The sequence below is a fragment of the Colletes gigas genome, unplaced genomic scaffold (assembly GCF_013123115.1).
Source record: "Colletes gigas isolate AHSC1104 unplaced genomic scaffold, ASM1312311v1 Colletes_gigas_Sc00011, whole genome shotgun sequence".
Taxonomy (NCBI): Eukaryota; Metazoa; Arthropoda; class Insecta; order Hymenoptera; family Colletidae; genus Colletes; species Colletes gigas.
This window is the reverse complement of record NW_025106640.1, coordinates 9,383,517-9,407,782: the sequence shown is the minus strand read 5'-3', so window position 1 is coordinate 9,407,782 and position 24,266 is coordinate 9,383,517. Positions and strand designations below refer to the sequence as shown.

The following is a 24,266-nucleotide window of genomic DNA, read 5'->3' as shown; positions in this document are numbered from 1 at the left end:
CACCGTATAATCGTAATAAAACAGATTGCCTCCGTGCGCAGCTTCTCTGCAACGATCAATTTGTTGCGGTTTAATTACCGCGTGATGCGCGCGAGATATCGTCGTTGACGAAACCCGATGATCGATGACGACTCGCTCGACAGCATCCATTACGGATTTTAGGAAGCGGAAAGATGCATCGTTCGATTAGCTTCGCGACACGTGCTCGTAAGAAAACGAACGAGACGTATTCGACTTGGAACTTATGTTAGTTCGGGGGACAGGTCGTCGACCTTCTTCTCGTCCAAAACCTTCAAGAAGCGGCCGTTGACTCGTAAACTACGCGATAAGCAGTCCCGAATGGAGCGAGGAGCTCGTTTACAACGTTGCTAGAGAAATTATTTCACCTTTTACAAATGTTTAATGTAAGAGAGTACGCTTTCTTCTCGAAAATCCTCTCCTTTGGCGATCAAGAATGCGATCGAAGCGTTCGGTAAAAGTGTTTACCGCGTGGTAGCGAGAGCAGAACGCCACTTTGTTTCACGAGATTGCTACTTGATATCCTTACAACCGAAATATGCGCATTTTCGCAGACGAAAAAAATACTAAAACCTTCGGCGGAATGGCGGTCTCGTCGGAGCAAATTGAAAAAAAGGACGCGCGATCGGTAAGCAGCCGATGAATGCGTTGCATCGTCACGTCGCCATCGGTGCGGCGTCACGATGCGTCGGCGTGTCGATGCGTTTCTTATTGTCAGATACGCATCTATGTTAAGTATACATACGATGCGTGCGCCCATGAATTTATGCATAGCATTACAGTGACTCGCTTCGTTATTCTCGAAAATCCAATCGTGGATACCGATGCTAGATTTTCGTAACTCGATCTGACAAGATCGTAATGCACAGGGCATCGCTGGACAGAGACAGCATCTTTGCGTTGAACAAACGACGACGGAGGATCTCGCGAAATCGATCACCGATTATCTCAGGATTGGATAATCGTCGCAAAATCTCTGGTGGATTATTTTTCGCTGGATGTTCCTTCCTCTCGACTACAGACACATTTCTCGAAGGAGGTTTTAATTACACGTCGCGCGAGCACGACCGTGTCCCATCAGTCTGCATCATCCATCCGAAACGATCACGACGACGACGGGTACGCGTAGGGCGTTCCCAAAAAAACAGCTCGAACCACGCGTTATTAAGGGCTCTATGCGTGGGCGTTTTCAGCCTCCCATTATTATTTTATAGTCGTCGGAGGGACTCTATAAAGATTTTTTTTTTTCCTCGTACGAGATTGACGATCGATAAACGAGATCTTGCGATGCACCTGCAGTCGCGCATAACCGATATTCTTGTCAATACTACTTTCCTATTCCCGTTTATGCAAATTACCGCTTTCAGGCATCCTATTCCCCCTGTAACTCCCATAAACGTTATGAGTGCATTAAAACGATAAACAAGTTTTTTTTTTCATCGGCTATTAATATTATACGAACGACGAACGGGCCCCGCGGATTCGTAATTAGGTTAGAAAGGAATTTTTACTCTTCCGTCGCGTCTTTTATACTATTTTATTTCTCCTTTTGCCACGAGATTGACGATCGATAAACGACAGCTCGTGACCGCGCAAATGATCCATAGCGTTTCAGTTGTTTCTTTATGAAAATTAACGGCAAACAATTCGCGTTCATCTACACCGCTTTAATTACTTCGTCCCGACGAGAGGATCGCAAGAGGTCTTCATAATCGGTCTAATTTCGACCAAGTGAATTGCTTACACCGCTGGCCGCTCGTTCTCGTGCTTAACTTTTTTTTTTTCCACGGTTACGCGTTTATCGTTCAGCTTTTGCTCCTCGTTTATCGACGCGTGCTGAGAGACTTGGAAGATCAGCGAGGCGCGGAACTCGTTTCTCTCTGTCCCAGTTCTTTCCAACGATCAAAAACGGCCGAGCAAAGGTTAGAAATTTATGAAGGAATCCGTTGTTTTTCCGACTATGGCTCGAGAGCCGTATTTCGTTCTCGTCGTACGGTCAATTTGTCGACGTTGTCCGTACAGTGGGATCATTGTCGAGTCCCGTTTAGGCGATCGAGTCGTAAATTACACTTGGAAGGAACGCGAAACGGTGGTTTATGACTTCCTGGGACAAAGTCCAGGCCCCGTAGATCGGGTATCGAACGATTAAAAGAGTACTGGAATATTTCGACTCGACGTAACTTTCGCTAGCGTTGCGTGGACAGAGACAGTTCCGAATCCATGACCCAGAGACAGTCGAAGAGCAAGCCAACATGTCGCGTGGGCGGTCGAGTATAAACCTCTTGGTTCTTTTATCGTCGAATTAACAGCAGCACCATGGTTGTCTTCATTGGCAACGGGATCGTTGGCCGCTCGGTTACCGGAGAAAGTGGATTCGCGCTTGAAAAACTCTTTCTCTTTCCTGCCGTTAGGTTTGTTCTCTCGACGAGCAGTCGATCGCCTCTTACCCGCGCCGTCGACAAACCCCTTCGATCATCGTTTCGCTGTCGTAAAAAAATCCGACGCAGTACCGTGGCGAACGAATCGAGCCGCAGGAGAAAGACTTTCGGAGCGAAACCGTGACTCGAGGAGGGAGCGATTCGAATTCCATCCGAGATTATTGCGACTCGCGGGGCCACCTTGCCACGATATCGATGGAAATTTATCTATCCGTCACGATCCAACGTCGATCCGGGCCAACTATGCGCGTAACTCACGGTCGCGCCTTGTTCGGTAACGAGCGATTAACGAGCGATTAACGAGCTCGCCCCGATCGCGAGACTAATTTCTCGATTATGCAACTCGAACGTTTAAATTCTTATCGTTAAGTTCGTTAACATCCTTCGCGAGCACGTTATAAATTATCGTACGTCGAATTTTTATGAATATTCATAGTTCTATCGTTAAGCAAACATACGAAACCTAAACCACCGACTACGTTCCGACCTATTTGTACCAATTTTATTAAAGTTAACGGATTTGCAACCACGAAATCATACGGTCGAGAGCATAAAGAACTTGCTCTGTACCAGACGCACTTTCTCCTTATTCGTGAGATAAAAGCGCGCTAGGACGTTGGGCGACCGATAGCCACCTCGCCGCGCCGGTTGGATCAATGCTATAATGCCACCGACGAGACAAGAGCGTGTCCTCGACCTGGATGCTTTCCTGGACAGCGATCGACGTGTTTAATTTACATTTTCTATCTATAGAAAAAAGATCTGTGCGACTGTCATCGGTTAAACGGCGTTCCTGGTGCGTTGTGGGGAACGTGAACGCGACATAATATCGTTGGTCCTTCCGATGTCCGGTATAGGGCCCGCCGCGAATCAATCCGGTGTTCAGCCGTCGGTATGCGCGACCAGGAGATTAACGTTCAAAGTCCTCGGTCGTCCTACACGCATACGGCCGGATGATTAGTTACGAGCGGTCGTCTTATGAATTACCCGAGAGCTACGAACGGCCATTATACAGCGCCGCGAACATCCGGTCGTAGTCCCTCTCGGGGGAATTCTAATCCTCCGGTGGTCCTTAAGGCGGATGGACACCGTTCGTTCCGGCGTGTCCAGAGGGCCCGACCGAACGAACATCGAATCTCAAAGCGCGAAACGATGCGCGATTAAACGCTGACAGCGACTAATTCGCATCTACGAGTCCGCGCGATTACGCTCCGACGCCGAATGGAAGTCGCTCGGACGGAGTGGTCTGTCGCACCGGGTCCGGGCGAGAAGAAATTAGAGATCGATAGGGGAAAAGTGGTTCCATTAGCGATCCCATCTGACGGAATCGAACCTCCAAATTCACGTATTTATCATTTCTCTGTATCTTCCTTGTTTCAACCACTCAACGGTCCAGCGGCTGACTCTCCGCGAGACGAAGCGCCTAAAAAATAAATGTCTATGCTAAAAGGCGAGAGGCTGAATCCCTGATCGAGCTACCCGCGCGTCGAGGGCTTTTATTTTCTCGAGGCTCTTCTCGATTCTCGGTTTCGACGGTGGCTGGCTTACTTTATCCTCGCGCTAAAAGGTCGCGCGTTACACATAATCTAACGATGGAATTTCTTTGTCGGAGGAGACGAAGACGGAGAGGCTGAAAACCGAGGGTATTAAACTTTCCGTGGCCATTTGACGCGATGTATACGCCAGACGGGTCGAGCGAGTCTTTACGATCTTGCAGCCGGCTACGAGAAACCGAGAAATTAATAATGGGCGTGTTTTTCCTGCCGCTAAATAACCGAGCATTCCTTCTTCCGTAACGCGGGAAATGTTCTTCCTGCTTCTCTATTTATTCGTCCACCGACCGTCGAATCGATTCTCTACGCGAAAGTCGATATTTTATTCGATGAAGCGAACACGAGAGAAATTCCCATTGCTCGCGAATAGAAACAGGAATATACGAATCGTTAAAAACATCTCGAGGGTAGGTACGCGAAATTCTCGTGGATCGTTGTTCTCTTTTTTAAATAAAAACGGATGGGACCGAGAGTCGATCGTTTTCCCGCGTCGCGGTGGACAAAAATGAAACTGGAACGGTTGGAGCTGCCTCCGCCCCCTGCGTCCGAGGCAAACGAGACAAACGAGACCTTTGCCGACGAAATCGAAACCGTTCTCGGCGATCCGGTACTTCAGTCCACTTTCCCGACGAAACGCCATGCCCATGATCATCCACTTTCCTACGGCACGTTCGTCGCACCTTTTTTTCCTCTCTCGTTAGCCCGCTCCTCGTCCGTGGCTGCTCCACTTTCCTCTCGGTCCTTCTCCCTTCCCCGCTTCGAGCCGCGAAAACGGAGGAGAAAGAAGCTCCGGCCGAGAAAAAAAAAGAAGGGGAATCGACGGACGACCCCCTAATGCGAATAAAATTGCGTCCCGTCTGCCATCAGAGGCCGTTCCACCGTTCCTCCGTTCCTCCGTTCCGTCGAGGACCGAACGCGGCGAGAGGAACTAACGCGCGTCGGTATTCGAGAACTCTTTGATCTCCGTGCGATAATGTACGCGCTGCCGGATCATCGCGCGCCACTTAATTAATTTCCCAGCATTCCCCGGGACCTCTTTCCATCTCGCGGAATGCGCGTCGGTATCTTAATGCGCCATCTTTCTGAATTTTCTGCCGGGATATCGCGGAATCGTGACTTCTGCCGGTCATTTTTTCACCCGCCATCGATTTTGCGTTGCCACGCAGCATCTTTCAACCCCCACCCTCGACCAGATCGAATCAAGATACGATCACCATCCGTAACCATCGAGTAGAATCGTTAAAGGACGAAATCATTTACGCGCTTCGATCGATATTCGAGGTAGTTGAAGGATCGTTCCGAAGCAGTTCGCGAAACTCTGAGAGTTACCTCGAAGCAAATTACAATAGCACGAGCGCGGAAGGGTAAAAATCGAAGGCACGAGAGGGCGTTGGTCCGGACGAAGCGTAGTTGTCGCATTCCCACTGGTCGGTGCAGCGAGCGGCGTGCAGTGCAGGTGCACGTGCGCATCACGATGCAACTACTCCTCAGCCATACGCCGCCATGACCGCGGTTACCGTGGCACGCTGTGTCCCGCAAAAACGTAATTTACGGTCGTACCGAGTACCGAGAGCGAGAAAGAGACCGAAGGAGCGAGCAGGCTCGACTAAAAGACTCGGACTTTCATCCTTCTCTTCGAAATTCTACGCTCAACCGCCGAAGGAGGCTCCGGCGACGATGAAACGATAGAAGAAAAAGAAAGAGGGATCCGTATGGCTCGTTGTTACAACCTAACGCAATTACGTTACACCGTGAGCATACGTATCTTTCGCTGTTATTACACGGTAACGCAACGAGATCTTGATTCGTGAAATCCTTCGAGGAGAAGCACAGAAGGGATTGTCAATATTCTCATTTATTTTTATCCTCTTATATACTCGACGAACTTGAATTTTTCCGTGCTACTTTAATTATTCGGAGTAGCTGCAACCGGTCGGATCACTCGAGCTACTAGAAATAATGCACGTTCGATTTAATGAAAACATTCGAGTTCCGCCTCGAACGCGGCAGAACTCGTCCCTTCGTTTCCGGGTACTCGAGGAGCTTTACGCAGAACGCGAGACGCGAAGAATCCGCTAGAATCTGCTAGAGCAGCAAATAAAGTAAGAAAAGAAGTTCGTGTATTCGCGGCTGTTCCTCTTCAGAAGTCGGTCCGTGTCCCTTCGGAAGAGAAAAAACCGAGGAAGAGCGGAGTGCCAAGCAACCAGAGAGAAAGAAAGAGAGAGAGAGACGCGTCTCCCTTGGTTTCCAGGTGCGCGATTGCTTCTAATTGCCCTTGTGCTGGCCTCGAGGTGCTTCCGAAGTGAAATTGCTCAGTGGCAGAGGAGACCGCGCGAGCAAACAGGCAACAACGAACTGGAATAAAAAGGGAACAGAGGCACCCGGGTCGAAGCGTTTTCGCTAATTAACCTTCGGTCCGTCGCGGGATTCTACGCCGCGTCCAGAAGCCCGGATATCGTCCTCGGGCTTCGGAACACTCAGGGAAGGCGTTTCGTTATACAACATCAAAAGCAACGGTTTCTCTTCGAGTCGTGCCGGGATTAATATCGAAAGAGTTAATAAAGACCTCGCGTTGCAGTTCGCGAAGGAAAGTCGGAGGCAGATCGAACGATATCGAACGACCAAGGGCGTTCTTGACAATACCTTTCGCGAAATATACATATATCGAGAACGTTGCCATAATTAATACACGTCGGATCGCCAATAATCGTTCGACGCGAGATCCATCGAGAATATTTGCATGCTTTTTGCGCGGGACTTTGTTATTGACGAGAATAAAGAAGGCAAGGGCGTTTCTTCGCGAGTTGGTTTCGCTCGAATCCCGCGCAACGATCTTCGGCAGTCAGCATTAACGCGAGCGCGAGCGCCTTTTTCACTTTACGAGGCTGTTCGCATCCGCGCGGCCCACCGAGACCAGCTCGCTCTCGTCTTGTAAAAGTCAATATTTATGAGGGTGCTAACCACCGTCATCGCTCATCCCGACTCGTTAACCGGCTCCGCCGGCGTGGCTTTGTGTTTACATCCGAAGGACAAGCATCCACTTTATTGTCAGCCCTAAGAAAACACGTCCACCGTAGCTGCTACGTGCCTGTCCTCGGGCGAGATCGCCTTATCAGTACACGGAAACCTTCTCGACGATATTTTCTACCATGTTTTCGGTGAAAACAGTTTCCCAAACCGACCATAGATTATCTCTCCTCGTAGCCGCGAGAATTAGATAGATCTACCATGTTTTTCCTTCGATTTTTAAACAGACCAACGATCGATCCCGATAAGCTACCCCCCCCCGGAAGAAATATCACAAGTCTGATCGTCTTCCGAGACGGAGAACGATTTAAAGAGGAGCTCGGAGCGTCCGATCATCCGCGATTCCCTTTCTAAAAGGTTACGCAGACTCGAATTAGCGTAATTGCGACACACCAGAGCTGCGGAGGAGAAAGGCAACGTGCTTCTACGAAGTAACAGGTGCCGCGCAATCTTAAAACAACGTGGCACGGTTCCAGTGCCGCCATCTCTCAACCGTGTTTCTTGCTCCGTCAGCCAATAGCTTATATGCAGTCGGTCGATAAGAAGAGACCTGCCGTTCACGGCAAAAAACTATACTAATCGACGCGAAGCGGCAACATCCGTCCTTGGAAATAACTGAATAACTCACCCTCTGGCAGTGTTCGAAAGTAACCACCGATAGTTCCGCGATCGGTTGGAAAATGACATCGTGAAATTTGGGGTAGTTTCGTGTTAATGGTCGCGCGTACAATTCTTTGGCACTACACAGAGCCTCGTAATACTCTTCTTCCGCGTGCAAGAGCTTCTCCGTGGCTCTGTACCTGCGATCCATGTCTGTAAACAAACGAACAAATCGCTTCGTGAACGATCTTCAACTTCTATACTCTTTGATACGACCAAGATGTATAACGCGTGCTGTATCGGCGAAACAACTCACCTCCGATCGGATCGTACTGTCTGGCGGAGTCCTCGATGAGCAAAACTTCGCCGTGCAAGAGTCCCACGTCAGCGGCTGGATCGACCTCGGCCCTGGAACCGGCGAGCAACAGTCTGGGCCTGCAGACTCGATATTTTAGAAGCACGGGAGCAACCACCGTCGAAACAGCGCCGGGAGACGCGCCAAACAGCTGCAATCAAACGGAGGAAATCGCGGATGAACATAATACGATGGTCGGTTAGAATCGGTAAAGAATCGTCGCTCGTGGTTGTAAAGTAACTTCTGTTACGAGTGGACAGATCGAGAACGTTATTTCGCGATCGCGTATCGGTCATAATTTCCCGAAGGCACCTATATTTTGCACTCGTTCGATACCTGTTCCGCTTCTCCATCCTCGAGACCGAACCCCACGGAACATTCTAATTACGAGAGGGAACGGGGAGGCGGTCGTAAAACGAGAGACCTCGAGACCAACTTAGAACCTCAAATAGCTTTGTTATTACGCGTGTAAAGGTACAACCAGTCGGATTCTTCTACTTTCGAAATTTTCAGGTTGCGCCGAGGCAAGGAAGGCGCGATTAAACGACCGTTCGCGGCCGGAATGCCTCCGCGGAGGAAGATCGGCCACGGCCAGATATTTACGATCCGACGACATAACAGGCCATACCCTGCTCGGGGATCAGATAAAATTCGCGAGCCAGAAGTTGCACCGGTGAAACGACCTTTCGGTTGCCACGCGCAAAGGTACGATATTATATGTATTATCCGTTCGGCCAGGGGAACGGTTCGATTCGGTCAAACATTATCGCGGCTGAAACGATACAAATGTTTATACAGGGTTTTCCAGCAACAGCGACGGAACTTTGAATTGTTTTGAAAGAAAAGTCTAATGGGGTCGAGTCGCGAGATACTAGGGGCCAATCGACAGCTGCATTTTTCGAAATAATCTTATCGTTGAATTTTTTGATCTCGATACAGCATTACCGAGTACATACAAATGATTCGAGCAAGCGACTAACAAATACTAAAATTCTATCCGAGTTATCGAGAAACCTCTATATTATATCTACATCTTCCTGTTTCGTGTTTAGCGCGAGTTACAATTTTCCCATCTAGTCGGTCGCGATCTTAACGCCGAAAGGCTTAATTGAATCGGATCAGCCGCCGACGATGTTTCGATGATCGTTCAATCGGCGGTGGCGGCGGTGGCGGCGGCGGCGGCGGCGGCGGCGTCGGCGGCCCGGCAAACGAAATTGTAATGTGTTGCACGACTTCGTGGTTACTGGTATGCTCAGCCACGACCCCGCAGGTAACCTTACGCCGGCGTAGCAATTATCGCTGGCACAGTAACGGCCCGGACAATGCAATTTAATCTCGTTTTACGACGATACGGAGTGCAATTTACGCCGACATCGGACGCCGATCTTTCTAATCGCCGTTCTCGGAACGACTCTCGAACACATACAACCAATGGATTCTTTGCCGACCGAATAATCGACGATTTCAAAGGGATCTACACGAGCCGATCGTACTGTTACGCCGTGGAAGGATTGCTGGAAAGGTTCTTTCAAGGAACCCCCGAATCTCATTCGATTTGCTCGTTCGTCTCCCCCAAAGTAACGCTCGATCGAAAAGCGCCGACGCCTCGCGACGTCGCGTTATCTTCGCGTCCAAGTTTTTTGCAGATACGTCCCTCCCCCTTGCTATCGAAGAGGAGACCGCGTACGCCCACTCTCGCTTTTAATGAAGCCAAACCGGAATCGTACAGCTGAATCTAAATTGCATAATTATACCGGTCCATCTGCCTCTTTGCTCCTTTCTGTCCCGCTTCGTCGCAAAGGACTTTGGCGTCCTTCTTGGTGCGTCGTTGCGCCGTTCCTCCTTTTTTTTCGCTCCGTAACCTTCGTGTTTCGCGGCCTTTCTCTCTTCTCCGCTGCGCACGATATGTACCAACATACATCGAAGCGAACAGCAACGATTATAAATTGCCGCGATGTCGAGTACAACGCGTTTGCGCCTGCGCTCGCGATCCGCAACCGGCCGAACGCAAAATCGACGCGTTCGCTGTTTTATATCGTAATTAAACTTTTGATAACCGAACGGTCCGAATGTTTGTGCCTCGGACGCACGCGATCGCGCTTTATGGATGTTAATATTAGGTTAACGATCCGGGGATCGTTATTTTTTTTAAACGTATCACCCTCGGTAGCCGAACAGCAACGAGATTACAAGTCGCTCGCAGAAATGATTGAAACGACTGTCCCGAAACCGGTATTTAAGAAAAAAAAAATAAAAGAGGATCCACGATCGAGATCTGTTCCACATCGCGAATCCCTCGAGCCCCTGCCGATCGGATATTGCCTCCGATTGCCTCGAAAACTTCCCTTCTTTGCTCTTGAATATCCGCGTTCATTAAACCCCCCTGCCATCGAGGTTAATCGGATTCTGTTTTATCGTCGTTTCTGCCTCTAAACGAAGCGATGCGCAACCTTTTCCCATTATTCCAAATTTCCTAAAGGATATCGATCGAATCAGAGACACGTACAGCGCTCGATCGTCAAGCCTTCGATCTGCCGCGATCGTGATCCGCCATTAAACAACGTCTTTAATGTCATTGCACTCAACTATGAATCGGTACTCGGGCAACACAATACGACTTTCATCGTCGCAATTTCTCTAAGCGCCTCGATTTATCCGTAACCGTGTGTTGCGCTCGCAAACTGCAGATGCCTTTGCTGCTTCGGAAGGATTACCACTGCGAGAATCCGTTCCGTGTGTTTGTTCGAAACACGTACACAACGAGCATCCTGTCCCTCCCAGCCTCGTTACGGAACAATGAGCGTCGTTACATTGATCACAAGCTAGACCATTCTGTCGAGAAGCGGAAGAGAATAGACTGTTTCGCGTGGCGACGAACAGAAGGACGAGCCAGCGCACCGATTTATTCATTTACAGTTTTATCAAATTATCGAATACCGATTGAAAATTTTCAAACGCATCAGCGTCGGAACCGATATTATATCGGTTTGACAGCTTGCGCAAGGATGACGTAAAAGTAGCTTTTCCAAACATGTTTACGTCAGTCGCGTCAAATGGACTAGATTGAAATAACGGCGACCCTGATCGTTATTGGAGAAACGATCAATTTGACGAGCAGCAACCGATCCCACTTGAAAAAGATTTTCACCGGAGCACGCGTCGATGAGGCTAATATTATTTAATTCAGCGAATCATGTCAAGTACCGTTTAGAAGGGTCCGCGCTGGGATTAGAAGAAAACGACCGCGGCGAACGATTATGGCTCGAACGCGTGTCCAATATTGTTCAGCCAACGATCTATCTACTCCCAAGTATTTTACCTATTCAATTTCATCTTCCTTTTGTTGATCTTTATATTACTTTGATCGTCGTCTTAAATATTGATCGTAAAATTCAGCTAATGGATCGAGAGCTATGGTTGTCATGCAGCCAAAAGAATAACAACCAAAGGCCATACCTAAGTATATATAGCTCGACGCTGTAGTGGCACAGACAAGACCGTTTCACGATCGTTCGATCCCTCCAGGGCTTCGTGGATCAACGTTTGCTCGTTGATAGCGCTGGGCAAATAGAACGAAGGTTCTAAAAATAGGAAGTACTTTTACGATCGAGTTAATCTCTGAAAGGATAGAGCGTGTTTCAACCGCAAACATGGTTAGAAATCTAAAAGTAAAATGATAAGTGTTATAGACATACATATATTGCTCCGATCGAAGGAAACATCGCCTTCCTCCCGCAGTCGCGGTTATCAGAAACTGTTTACCACGCAAGTAGATATACACGAATGGTAAGGATTTTCTATCTTCGAATCTGGTTCAAGAACAATCAACAGTATCTTTCCAAACACCCGATATAATACAAGTTCCACGGTGTATCGGCGTACGCGAACGGTACGAGCTTAATAAAACCACCGATCCGTGTGATCGCAAAAAAGTACTCGAATGCGGACGCAATTCGACGCAGGTGAGCGTGTGCGTGTAAGGTAGCTGCGTTCTAGGCCTCGCCCATGCTAGAACGCGACCGATTCTACCAATTCGTCGAACCCCGACAACACCAGCAAACGGTCTTTCGTTCCTTTCGCTTAAGAATCGAATCGCTCGGCCGCGTCGCGACGCGATCGACGAACAAGCCTATGCGAATGCGTGGTTCTACGAGGCTGTTCGATGGCTCGATTCGTGAGAACACAGGCGTAAATGGAAGATCGCCATTCGATGCGCGGATCGCTCGGGACGCGCGCAATGCATTATACATATGGCGCGCCTGAAAACTAGCGTCCCGACTGAAATCCAGGGAATTCCGATTAACCTGCAGTTCTATGCTCCGGGACACACGATCCTACCGATCAACTAGACTGAAAACTTTTCTTCGCGATACCATCGTCGTAAGTTGCTCCGAAACGTATAGAGGTTTCCATTAACTGCGACAGAACTTGCCAAAATTCGTCATAACGGAACGACAACGAGCACGCGTTCTCTCGAGTAGAAAGACACGGCAGGAAGCGAGGATTCACCGGTATTTCCGCTGGTTGACTCTCGAGGTTAAAGGTTCTAACGACTGTTTATGCTTTACGCTATTCGCAATCACGTTGTTAAGAATTCCGTGTACAAATGGAAATAGCAAGCACGTAGAATACCAAAATGTTCAACCATCGCGTACAATATTCTCCTTTTCTCCAAAGTTTCACCGTCGTTGTACCAATTATGGAACTAGAACGGTAAAGTTGAGTTTGTTCTTGAGAGAAATCGGAAATATCACGTGAAAATACGTTGACAGTCGTGAAAGACAAGTTCTCTCTATTCTATGCATTGGATGATTTCAAACATCGTGTCGTTTTCTATCCTAGTAATATTTTAGAGCAAACACGAAGCGTCCCGGATCAACTGATCGGGCGATCTCAGAGGTGGTAACCTAGGAGTCAAAAATAGTAAAATCCAGCCGTAGGCAGTGACCCGCTTTCGGATGCGCACATGTTTCTTGCAAGGGGAAGGTATTACATACTACTTTGTTCCTTTGTTTTTTTTTCACATTATCGACATTCGCGAGTCTGTTAACACAGCAAACAACGAAGCGTGGAGGTGGCGACTATCTGTGTGACAACGATCCCAACGTGATTCGGTTTGGCCGGCTTTTTTGCGTCGCAGATTAAATCCACAGTTGCATGATTCATAAATTGACCTGGATCGTCGAAGCGTTCGTATATTTTTCAAGCAGACGATCTATTTTATCGCATCGCGGACCTATCGTTTCGATACATTAAGTAGCGTCCAGTTGCATCAGAAGAAAATATTGATCTGGTAGATATAGAATTTCACGAATTTCAACGGGTTAAGGAGCCCAAAGTAGCGGTAATTTGGTTCTATTGTCAACACGAGCCACGCACTTTCGTCGATCGCGTAGATTTTCTGTCAGCCGGGCCACGCATTCGAGAATAGACGTTCTTTCGGTCTAAATTTGCATGACCCAATGAGGGGCCACTGATCTCCATCGTCGAAAGTAAATTTCCTCGAATCGTTGCTTCGAAACCCGTTACGTGTTGCGTGTTTCCATCGCTCGATGCAACGATCCGTCCATCGAAAATACAAGTGACGTCTGCGAACGATTTAGTATCAGGAGCCAGATTAATTTTGAAAAGAGAAGCGGTCAATTGGAAATGATTAGAACGGAGCCTATTAGCGAGACTGATGAACCCTCCGGTTAGGGCTTTGACTGCATACCATGGTCTTGGGCCCACTTAATTCCTCGCCTACTTAAAGATTAGTGTTATTATATAGTCCAAAGTCGAGGCGACGAAGAGCAAGGAACACCCACTTGGTTCTCTAGGTCAGCAGGGTGTGATGCTTTGAGCGAAAAAGGCGATATAAACGAGCCGTTGGGAAGGAAGACACGCGTGGGTGGTTTTCTCGCACGTCGTACGACTTAACGGCCGGATTCTGCGCGAGGAAAGAACATTCGGTTCGCCGTTAATGGATTAGATTCTTCTTCGTTTTTCTATTGTCAGATTTATTGCCCGTTTATCTCGGGATCGGTCCAAACTTATACGCGCGTCGTTAAAACCGTGTAAATACGATGTAAACGCGTTTGCCTTAGACTTTGTTTTAACGGGAGAGCCTTGATGTTAATCTACCGAATAATCGTTTCTCGGCAACACGTTACGACCGTTCATTTGCGAAGTACACGCCTATTTGCAGATTTAATCGCGCACGATCTATCGTCGAGTAAATTCAAGGATAAAGCCGCGACATTTCGACCGGCCATAACTTGGAATATATGGACAAAGAGCCATCGGTGGATTTAGAAAAAGATTTACCGTTTGTTTTTGCGCGGTAAATCTTCCTTTCGGTCGGCTACCGAGGTCGCCTTCCTCTCAAATACAAGGAACTTTTATCCAGAAACGGATACACGCATTTCTTTTGCCGGATAGAATATATCGTTCGATCGACGCGAGAGTATTGCTAGCGGTCATTCCCTCGGCACGAAGGAAGAAAGCAGCGCGCACGGTTCCCGCATTTTTAATTGCTCCTGTTGCTGGTCGCGATTAATTGTTTCAGCAGTCGCATCAGCAGTCTACATCTCGTTCCGCGACAGCGACTTAATTGGCCGGCTCCATTAAAATTCCCCCGATGACTAATCCGCGAGGCGCATTCTCTTTCGCAATACGCACAAAGACACGGCCCGAAAACGGTAGCGGGATAATGGTTCTGCTCGCGATGCATGCGTTACAGAACCGGTAATCGGAATCGCAGAACCTAGGCGAAAGGATAGACGAGTGGAATATCCGTCGGGGAGAAAAGTTGCCCGTGGCGAACGATTTGGTAATCGTCCAAGTAGGTTCGCGGTCACGGAATACCGAGCAACTCGACCGAGCTCGAATTTTCGTGGAAACGTTTAGCATTATCGGCGCCGTTGGTTAATTCCGAAATTTCGAAAGGTGTCGACACCTTCCTTCGTTAGGTTTTACGACGCTAAAGCAACCATTCCGCGAAAAACGTTGGTGCGCGTTTCTTTCGGGATAGTGGTCGGTCGTGCGTTCGAACGCGACGATTCGATCTGGTGCACGCACGTCGCTGGAGAAACGATTAATTATCATTACGCGCTCGTCAAGCACTGTCTCGAGGCCTGACAGGCTTTCCCGATGGCACTCTCGACCCGACTGCAAGGCAAATTAATTCTTAACCCGTAGCGATTCGCGCGCACATGTTGGTTGTGTCATTCTTGCGATTTGTGGAGCGTGATCTGCTTGGACGCGACACAGTTCCTCGGACTCGCCAACTCGAAATCCGTCTCTAAATTAGTATAAAAAAAGTTATCGTCCTTGTACGGAAGCTGGAAGCAAATATCTTACGGCACCGTTATTTCGATTAATTATGCAGATTTGTACGCGTACGAGCAACGTTAAACGCGAAGCGTATCGCGAGCGTAGCACGTTCTACGTAGAAAACAAACGTGAATATGCGAACGTAACGAAAATATTACGTGCCGGCGAACTCGATACGACGAACGAACCGGTGACACGCAATGGGAATTAGAATACAGGAGTACATATACCGTTACGATAATGGTGAAAGTAGAGACACCCACTTGTCCAGCCTTCGCTACTCCCATGCGTCGCACCGCTGACTATGCAATTAGCATAATTATTGCAATTTAGAAGAAAATAGAACACGTCAAAATAACTACATCTATCATGTTATAACGTGAGAAGAAAATTATCCAAACGATTTTCGGTAGCGTTTGCTGACCAGTTAATCGAATACATAATTTCAAACGCGACGCGCGTATTGTATTACAATTGCGCACTTGCGCTAAAGGCGATCGAAACGAAGGAAACTGCAATTAACATGATCGTTTGGCACGATTGTCTCAACTTCCTCGATGTTTCGTCCGCCTACGTTTACCAACGATCGAATCAAAAAATGCGTGGATACGGTATCGAAAGGATGTCAACGCCTTTGCGAAATCGAGTCATCGACGGGCGCCAAAAATCGAAAACCCGTGGGCTCGCGTGCCATTTTCCCCTAATCGAAAAGGGAGAGAGATTTCGCCGCTTGGCCTTACATTCGGTTCAAACTTCTCCGAAAACAAGAGAAAACAGCAAGTCGATGGAAACGGAGGCCAGCTGCGAATCCGAGAGGCACGATGGCAATGCTCTTGGTACAAGACGAAATATGTAGCGAGAAAAGCGAGCAAGTCGGAAATATCGTTGAGCGGGAAAGGAATTCGCGAAGCAATCCGTAACGCTAACGGGTCTTCCATCGACGAGAGTTTAAATCTTTAAACGAGACTCGCATCTCCGCGTCGCGTCGGCCGAACTATTATCACCGCGTTCTCGATCGAACAGCTCGCCTTATCGTCGCATCGTTTCCATAAAAGGCACCCCTGGCTGCATCTGGAAACTGCGTTTCGATAACGGTACGCTTCAAAGAACGAACGCTGACGAAAGTCGCGCGTGCCACGCGAGAAACGGCTATTATAATTCTTTCAGAGCTGAAGGAATAGCGCCGCGTATTCGCCAAGAAGAAATTTTCGCGCGTCGGATCGTCGTAATTCATAGAGGACACAGGCACGCGGTAAACGAGGCGTGGTGGACATAGAAATTTTTTTAATTTTCATCGAATCCGGGGAGGAAAAAAGCGTTTCCATCGAACGGCACGCGCTCGTGAGCCAAGTATCGATGCATGCTCGATAAATCTTCGGTCGACACGCCGAGCCGCGAAGTTTTCGCAACAATCAGAACCGTCTGGTCTCCTGTCGTTACTCATCCTATTATGTTCTTCTTTTTGCCACGGTGAAAGGAGAACTTTCAGATGAATCTAACGTGATATTGTTCCGCAAGACGAATACGCTTACCGTTAAACAGATGCACCGATAGATCGTTAATACGTCTGGTAGCGGAACGAAAGCCGCGCGTAAAATTAGAAAAAAACCAAACGGCTTGTATTTGAAATATCGATACAACGAAAGCTTCCAAACTGTGATATGAAAATCGCGACTGTTCATCGAGAAGCCTGCTTCCAAGATAGCACAGGTGTCGCGGAACTAGTTGCTAATTACCAATTAAAATACGTACAGTCTGTGTCATAAAAACATCACGCGAAACACACCGATAGCGATGGAATTTACATTAGCACATAGTTTTGCACTGAAAACCGTATCGCGCAATTAATGCGACAATCTTCTTGTATCGTGTTACACCGACGCCGCGTCGATTATATTTTATTAACGAGTCCGCCTCGAGGACGCTAACGTACGACCTTGTTTCCGAGACGCGATAAATAAATCGTCCGAGACAAATGAGCGCTCTTCGTCTCCGAAGAATTAGATAAAGTTCCTTCTTAATTAAATTCTCGAACGATACGCCAAAGTTCCATTAAGCGAGGAGCAACTGTACGTCTCTTTTCAGAAATCCTTTCGGTTTCGTGAAACTTTTAGTAGTACGGTGAGTCCGAAAATTATTGGAACACGAGGAGCGAAGGAAATAATAATACGATCGAAAAGACGCGATTAAAAACACGTGGATGGTTGTCGCGTAAAACGGAGGAAGGTTGGAATTTCTAGAAAGGTTATCGGGTGAACGAGAGAACTAGAGGGCTTTACGAACGAGAGGAATAATGTGGAACAGGGCGACAACGCACGCGAGACGATAAATCACCGCTCGACAGCAGCGCGACTGCGCCGGCGATGCCATTCTTTTTTCTCACGCGGATTCGAACAGCAACAGGGAGAGATCAATCGCGATCCTGTTTCCGCTTAATCTTCTCGCTCGCACGAAATCACCATCCAGTTCCCGTAAATTACTCCTCGGACAAAAAAACTCGCTATTAAAATGTCAAAGATATAAATCGTAGCGCGTTTCGATCCATTATCTTCCGTCTTTACCGGCGAGATTCGAGCGCGTACACACCGATAACCGCAGATTCCATTTTCGTAAACACCGATAATCGATCCGTGACGATATTATTCGACATTCCGCGATCTATGCTACGCCGTGCTAGCCGACTTAATACGCGAACCGGGGATAAGTAAATGCCCGTAGCAATTACTCACTTAGCTTGAACCGCGATCGCTTGTAGATCGATAACAAAGGCTACCCGAACGCCGATCCACCATTATTATGTTATTATTATAACCTGACTCACTCGCGCCGTGGAAAACGTACGGTACAGCGCTGCGTTTGCCTGCAGAAAAAAACGCGAGTAGCGATAAAGATATTACGTGTATCATTTCAAGAATAAATTCGAGGGTAATCGTTTTCTGATTGTTAAGACGCGTCGAGGAGTCGAACAGGTTAAAAAGCGATAGTCTATCGACGAATTCCAAGCCACATTCCATATTGGTTTGTGGTTACAAGGTCGAAAGTTGGACAACTTTGTCGCGACGATGAGTACGCGTATCGATTCGATCGAAGGTATGCACGATGTAACCATATTAGCAAACCGTTCGCACAATGTATGCCTGTGTATATTAAATAATATACATGATCGTTTCTGTCGGTTGTAATAAAAAAAATAAATAGGACAGTTGTACTTCCTAATATTTAGATTAAAAGCTTTCGATCAAACGGTGGTACTAAAAATACAATTTCCCACGGCGGCGTAAACGAATCCGTATTCATTGACGCGAATTGTAAGACTGGTAATACGAGAAACGTGCTTGGGGTATAACCGCGATTACCGGAGCCGAGAAGCTAATAATTCAACGTTAACTACATGCAATTGAGCGAGGTTGATGGTTGCATTTCGACGAGAGACTCGCCAGGATGCGTCCTTCGTTCGGAGGATCGAAGCTCGAAAATAGGGGAAAGAGAACGAGCCGATATCCAGCCCGATGATTCAGGAACGATTTCTTTCACGATTGATTCTAGTCAACCCCGTTTTACGTATACAATTCACGAATGACTCCGTCGGTTCGAGTCGTAACTTGCTCGCAAAGTCAATTAAAACGTCTGACGAACAGGAAAGCCCTCCCCTCCCCGATGCTTTGCATCGTCGACGATCAGCGAAACCGATGGTTTCGCACAATGTCGGCTGGATTTACATAAAAATGTCTGGAACGGCTGCATAATGTCCAATGATTACCTTCCAAGTCCTTGGCAGGTTACGATACGACGAAACGCGAGAGTACTTTCGTGTGTTATTTAGAATCCTTAAAAAAGTGTGTTGAAAGGTGCTCGCCGATACAAATTTCCATTACTCCGACTCGAAACATAGAATTATGGTATCGTAATAAAAATCCGTACACGTCAGACGTTGGCGATTTATTTATGATTTGCACGTAATTTAAGCCGCGAAACGTTCAAATATCAGAATTTAAAGAAAACTCGGAACCGAACGACGAAAGAGAGAAAATATTGACGCAAGACGTGAATAAACTGGATTCCGTAACCGGGTTAAATTTAGTAGCGAAACACGGCGATAGACCGGACGTGGCGGGATTTTCTGCGCGCGTAGATGCGGCGAAAAAGGATCGATCGGTGATCAATTAGTGGAACGGATGGCTCGCCTCGGTGGTAAACGGATTTGCATAAAAATGTCTAGAACCGCTGCATAATGCGTTGCAGTATGCCTTGGAAGACCTTGGCGAGGTGAGACCTTCCTGACATCACAGACGCGCGAAAGCTAGTGCGTGCCTACGCGTTTTTGTACGCGCAACGCGTCTCTCCTTCACCCCTGACGCTGATCCCAAAATGGAAACGCTATTTACAATCCCCGTCGTTACGTCCATGCAACATTTCACGAATTTCACGCCGGACGTAAACAACGAATAACTTTAGAAAACTTCTCCTCGTTTCTACGCCTAGCTTTGTTTACATAACAACTATGTATTTCGACAAATAGCACGATATAAAGATAACCTAGCGAAAACACGCGATGCGAGAAACCAAGAATTCGTATCCTGGCAGCTGAATCATCCAAGGAGTCAACGTGCCATCGATTACATCATAATTATCTTTCAGGAGTTAATGGAAACGCGTCGAGCGAACCAACTGGTCGTTTAACCGGCGACAATGGACGAAGCTTCGTACATTTTCTCGTTTTCTGTTAAGGTTCGAGAGGCGCCTGGATACGCCATTTTGAAAGTTGGTGTTTTTAAATGCGAAGGACGTAATGCATCGAAAATAGATACCGGCCGGTGCACCGCGAAACCGCAAGAAAAGTCGCTCGAGTTCTTCGTACTTCGCACGGCAGTGCCATTAAGATCTCTTTGAACCGTCGATCGATATTCCAGCATTTCAGTATTGGTATTCGTTCTACTATACCGCTGGCGACGGCCTTGACGCGTTTCTTGCCTTTGACGCGCGCGTATCTCTCAACATGGAGAGAGATTGACAACCGCTTCGACAAATCGGTGCCGACCGCGTTCTTAGCTGCCTCCTGTGTGTTCTTCGATCCATCGATCGAACCACCGCACCGGTACGTTACGGACTCGTAATATTACTCGAATCTATGCTCCCGCTTCCTGGATCGTTCCAACGGTTAAACAAGAAAAAAGCTTGCGGTCTTCGTTGAATATTATTCGTTAACGGATGACCAAGAACAGTACCAAAGTACCCGAAAAATAATCGACCGATTGATCATTATAGAATCTTGTCCACGACGTAGGCGATAACCGTGCACGCGAGGTATGCACGACGTCACGGGTACGATAGACGCATCTATGCACTAGGAAGTAAATTATTTAATATCCACCACGCCTTGAGCTTCGCGAGCCGCATACAAATAACACCGTGGAATTTATATATTAGACCAGTTCCTGTAGTCATTACGCGAAAGTCAGATCTGGCAATACATATCGTGGCGGCGCTTTCCAACCAGCGTGCGAAAATTGCCTACTTTTATTACGCCGACGAGAAACGATGAATAAAATACGATCGCGATATTTAATTGTCGGCGTGGCTGCACGAGGAAGAATCCGTGAATAAAAAAACGAGTACACGTACGAGTATTATAGTACGTCGCTGATAATAAATCGTCGAATCAACGAGAACCCGTGCGCAACGCAATTTTCTCATAACCGGATTAATTCAACGCTAATGCATTCTTTTTTCATTGGATGCGATCGAACGGTTGCTGAATATTTATCCGTTTCCGATACAATACCCTGTGTACGCTGCAATTCGATCTGTATCCAACTCTTTCAAGTACAGAATCGTACTAATTCAATTTGCATGGCGTCGCTAAGACATAAAATTAACATTGATTTGTTGCTTCTAAGAATAAAATGATGAATACATTTTATTCGATCAACTATCGTATAAAATCAGGTTTGGGAATAAAAGACTCGGGTTGCTGGAAGGTTAACGAGAATAGTTTCGCACGGGACAACTGTTAAAGCGTTTTATTAACGACGCAAGGGTATTCGACGGTCGCGATCCATAGATCGTAAACAAACGAACATCGCGCAAACAAAGTTTCACGGTTCTCCTTATTAAACGATTCAACAAATATTCGCCCACGCGCGCAAACCTCAGATCCGATGCGTATCTCTTTGCGCCCTCGTTCGGGTAAATAAATTCCGCAATAGCTCGTTTATCTTTGCTAAACAATTTCAGCGATGCAAAAATTCGACGAAAAAGGGGTCAACGAATAACGCTCGCCGCGCTCGAACCGGCGCGGCGCGGCGCGGCGTTGAAAATTATATTCTCTGTTTCATAGCCTCACACGCCTTTTCTCGGGTGAATGAAACACGATGTCGAGGATAAATCTACCGCATCGACGTATCAATGATAATAATTCTCGCGATCGCTACCACGCCGCTTATTATCGTCGTTAACTTCTCTCGCTGAATGGAAAAGAAAGATAGCGAAAACGTGTGCTTCGTGATTTCTCACGACGATGAATGTAAAAATGACGTCAGCGCGCATCGTTGATATTTTTCTCCGCGCGAACGCAGCTTTCGCGATGCTGTCTCGTCGAATTTTTATCGATACGATGTCGCGAAATTCTGTTTAAAAAATACGCGAGCCACCGGTCCGTTGCGCGGCAGTAAACGCGTTAAAAATATTTCCTTTCGAGTACAGCAAGCGTGGTTAATAAACGCAAAGAAATACGAGGACGAACGAAACGACCATCGCGCGCGTCTCGATGCATGGAGAACGATGTCGAGGCATCCGACGTCGTTAATGTTCTTTTTTTGTACCTAACGAGAGTGATTTTCGAAGGATTATCGCGGCAAAACGTGGGAGAGCCTCGCGAGAGACGTTCGTGCCGTTCGATCGGTGCAATTGTTTTTCTATCAGCGGTAGCGGCGAGTGGTAGCGAAGCGACTCGTAGGGCGCACGTAGCTACGTGCACACGTGTACGCGACGACGCGACGTTGCAAAATCACCGATGCACCGGGAGTGCAGAACGCGGTACAACGAATAGTTTCACCAAGATAAAGAACTTGAAATAAAGCGTAGCAGGACTTGCCCCGAAAAGAAACGAATCCGCGACTGTCGTCGGCGGTTTCAGACGCACTCTTAAGATTTAAACGCTCTTTCGGAGAGCGAAGAGAGCAACCGTACGCGAGTAAGTATGTTCGTATGTCGGCATTGGGACATCGCTAATGCATCGTGAGTAGAGAACGCGGCCGTGGATGCACTGCAAAATTACGAGAATAGCGAATCCGCCGGCTGGAATTCCGCTCTGCGTATGGAAGCGTTCGAAAGAGGATTCTGGCGCGAATCGAGGGCCGGGGAAAAAGATCGGAAAAATGGATCTCGAGTGCGTTGAACCGAATATCAAACGCGGGACGAATAAACAGTCACGCGAGGCCCTCGGCCGTCTAATTGGCGCAGACAACAATCGCGAGATCTTAATTAACGCGACCTTTGGAAAAACAGCGATACCAGGAATTCCTGCTGCTTTCTACCGTCCGTTTTCCTTTTGTATTCCAAGCAGACCGATCGAACGCGATCTATTCGCGAATCACTCGCGGCGGTGGTTTAATTATGAATCGGAGAACGAATCTCGAGGATGATCTCGAGCGAACCGTACTCGGGAGGACCATGCGACGAGAGGAAAGCACGTACGAGTACACGCTCGATCGTTTCGCTATTGCGAAATCGTACGCGCACAGTGTACACACGAAGAATCTTTTCTCGCGCGACTCGAAGGACGTTCTTCGTCATTCAAAGACAATGCAACCGATGTCCCGCGCGTATATCGGCTGCGTTTTCTCGTACGACGTTCAAGTACCGGCGTGTAAACGCTTTCAACGCGCATTACTACGCGCTTTCGACGACACCTCAAGGCTCTCCCTTTCCTGTCTCTTCCTCTCTTATTCTCTTCTCCTCTTTTTTTCTATTCCCATTCTTCGTACACTCGAGTTTCACAAGGATTCGTTAACTTCGAGCACCATCGGAGAACCGCACGGCCTCCTTTTTCGAAGATCGCGCAATTGATTTTCCGATCGCAACGATCACCGCCGCGCCGGGGAGAGCTTCGCGAAAGACACTCGAGAACTCTCCAGGCAGAGTGTTTCCTTTCAAGACGGAAAATCAGGAATCTCTCGATGACGAAAAACGTTCCTGCCTCTTCGCGACGATAAGGATTAAAGAACCTTCTGCCGAGTGGACTGAGTCGGATCACTCGGCGCTTACTTCGGAACCGTAAAAGAAGGAAGCACGAACCGTGGACGAGGATTTATCAACACCGTAGAAATTTCGCGCTGGATTGCTGAATGCTCGACGAATCGAGATTTCACGGTTACATCGTAACGCGGTTACACAATCGCGTACGTTTCTTAAGCGATCGAGAAAAAACTGTATTCGATGAGGCGTTTATTGCGGTATACAATCGGGAAATTGCATACTTTGCGTCGATTCCAGGGATTCTGCTTCTGGATTATGTAAACTGTTTGCAACGCGAATTAGTTTATCTTTCCAATTCGCGCGAAATTTCCACCGTCGTTGATTTAACTCGCACTGAATTTGCTCCCGAACTTTGTATGCCAAGAAATACATATACGATCCATAAGTCGGCACAAACGTTTTAGATTTTTTATTTATAGAGTATGCTTCTTTATTCCACGATCCTTCAACGTTATCATTATACATCCGCGATACCCACAATCGTAACGACAACACGTCACATTATCGTCATTTGAACCGCTGTCGAATATAAACGTCTATGACGTATTTAGAATACCAGTCCCCTTGCAATTGATCTCCCCTTTTGAAAAAGGCGACGACGCTAACGCGTTGATCGACTAATGGCGCGACCTCGAACAGGGAAATATAATGCGTATATATTAATGATAGATTTCTATTTGAAAAGTCGCGCGACGGAATTCGTAA

At 47.5% G+C, this 24,266-nt stretch overlaps 1 protein-coding gene across 3 annotated transcripts in view; it reads right to left on the bottom strand.

Annotated features, from left to right (window-relative positions):
* Positions 1-24,266, bottom strand: part of LOC122398230 (rho GTPase-activating protein 20-like) — a 121,619-nt gene that overhangs the window by 83,530 nt on the left and 13,823 nt on the right. For all 3 annotated transcript variants that reach the window (XM_043397931.1, XM_043397929.1, XM_043397930.1), the window contains 2 exons: positions 7,953-8,142; positions 7,665-7,849 (listed from right to left, as the gene is read on the bottom strand). In XM_043397931.1, the coding sequence (XP_043253866.1) occupies positions 7,665-7,849; positions 7,953-8,142 (375 nt within the window). The remainder of the gene's footprint in view (positions 1-7,664; positions 7,850-7,952; positions 8,143-24,266) is intronic.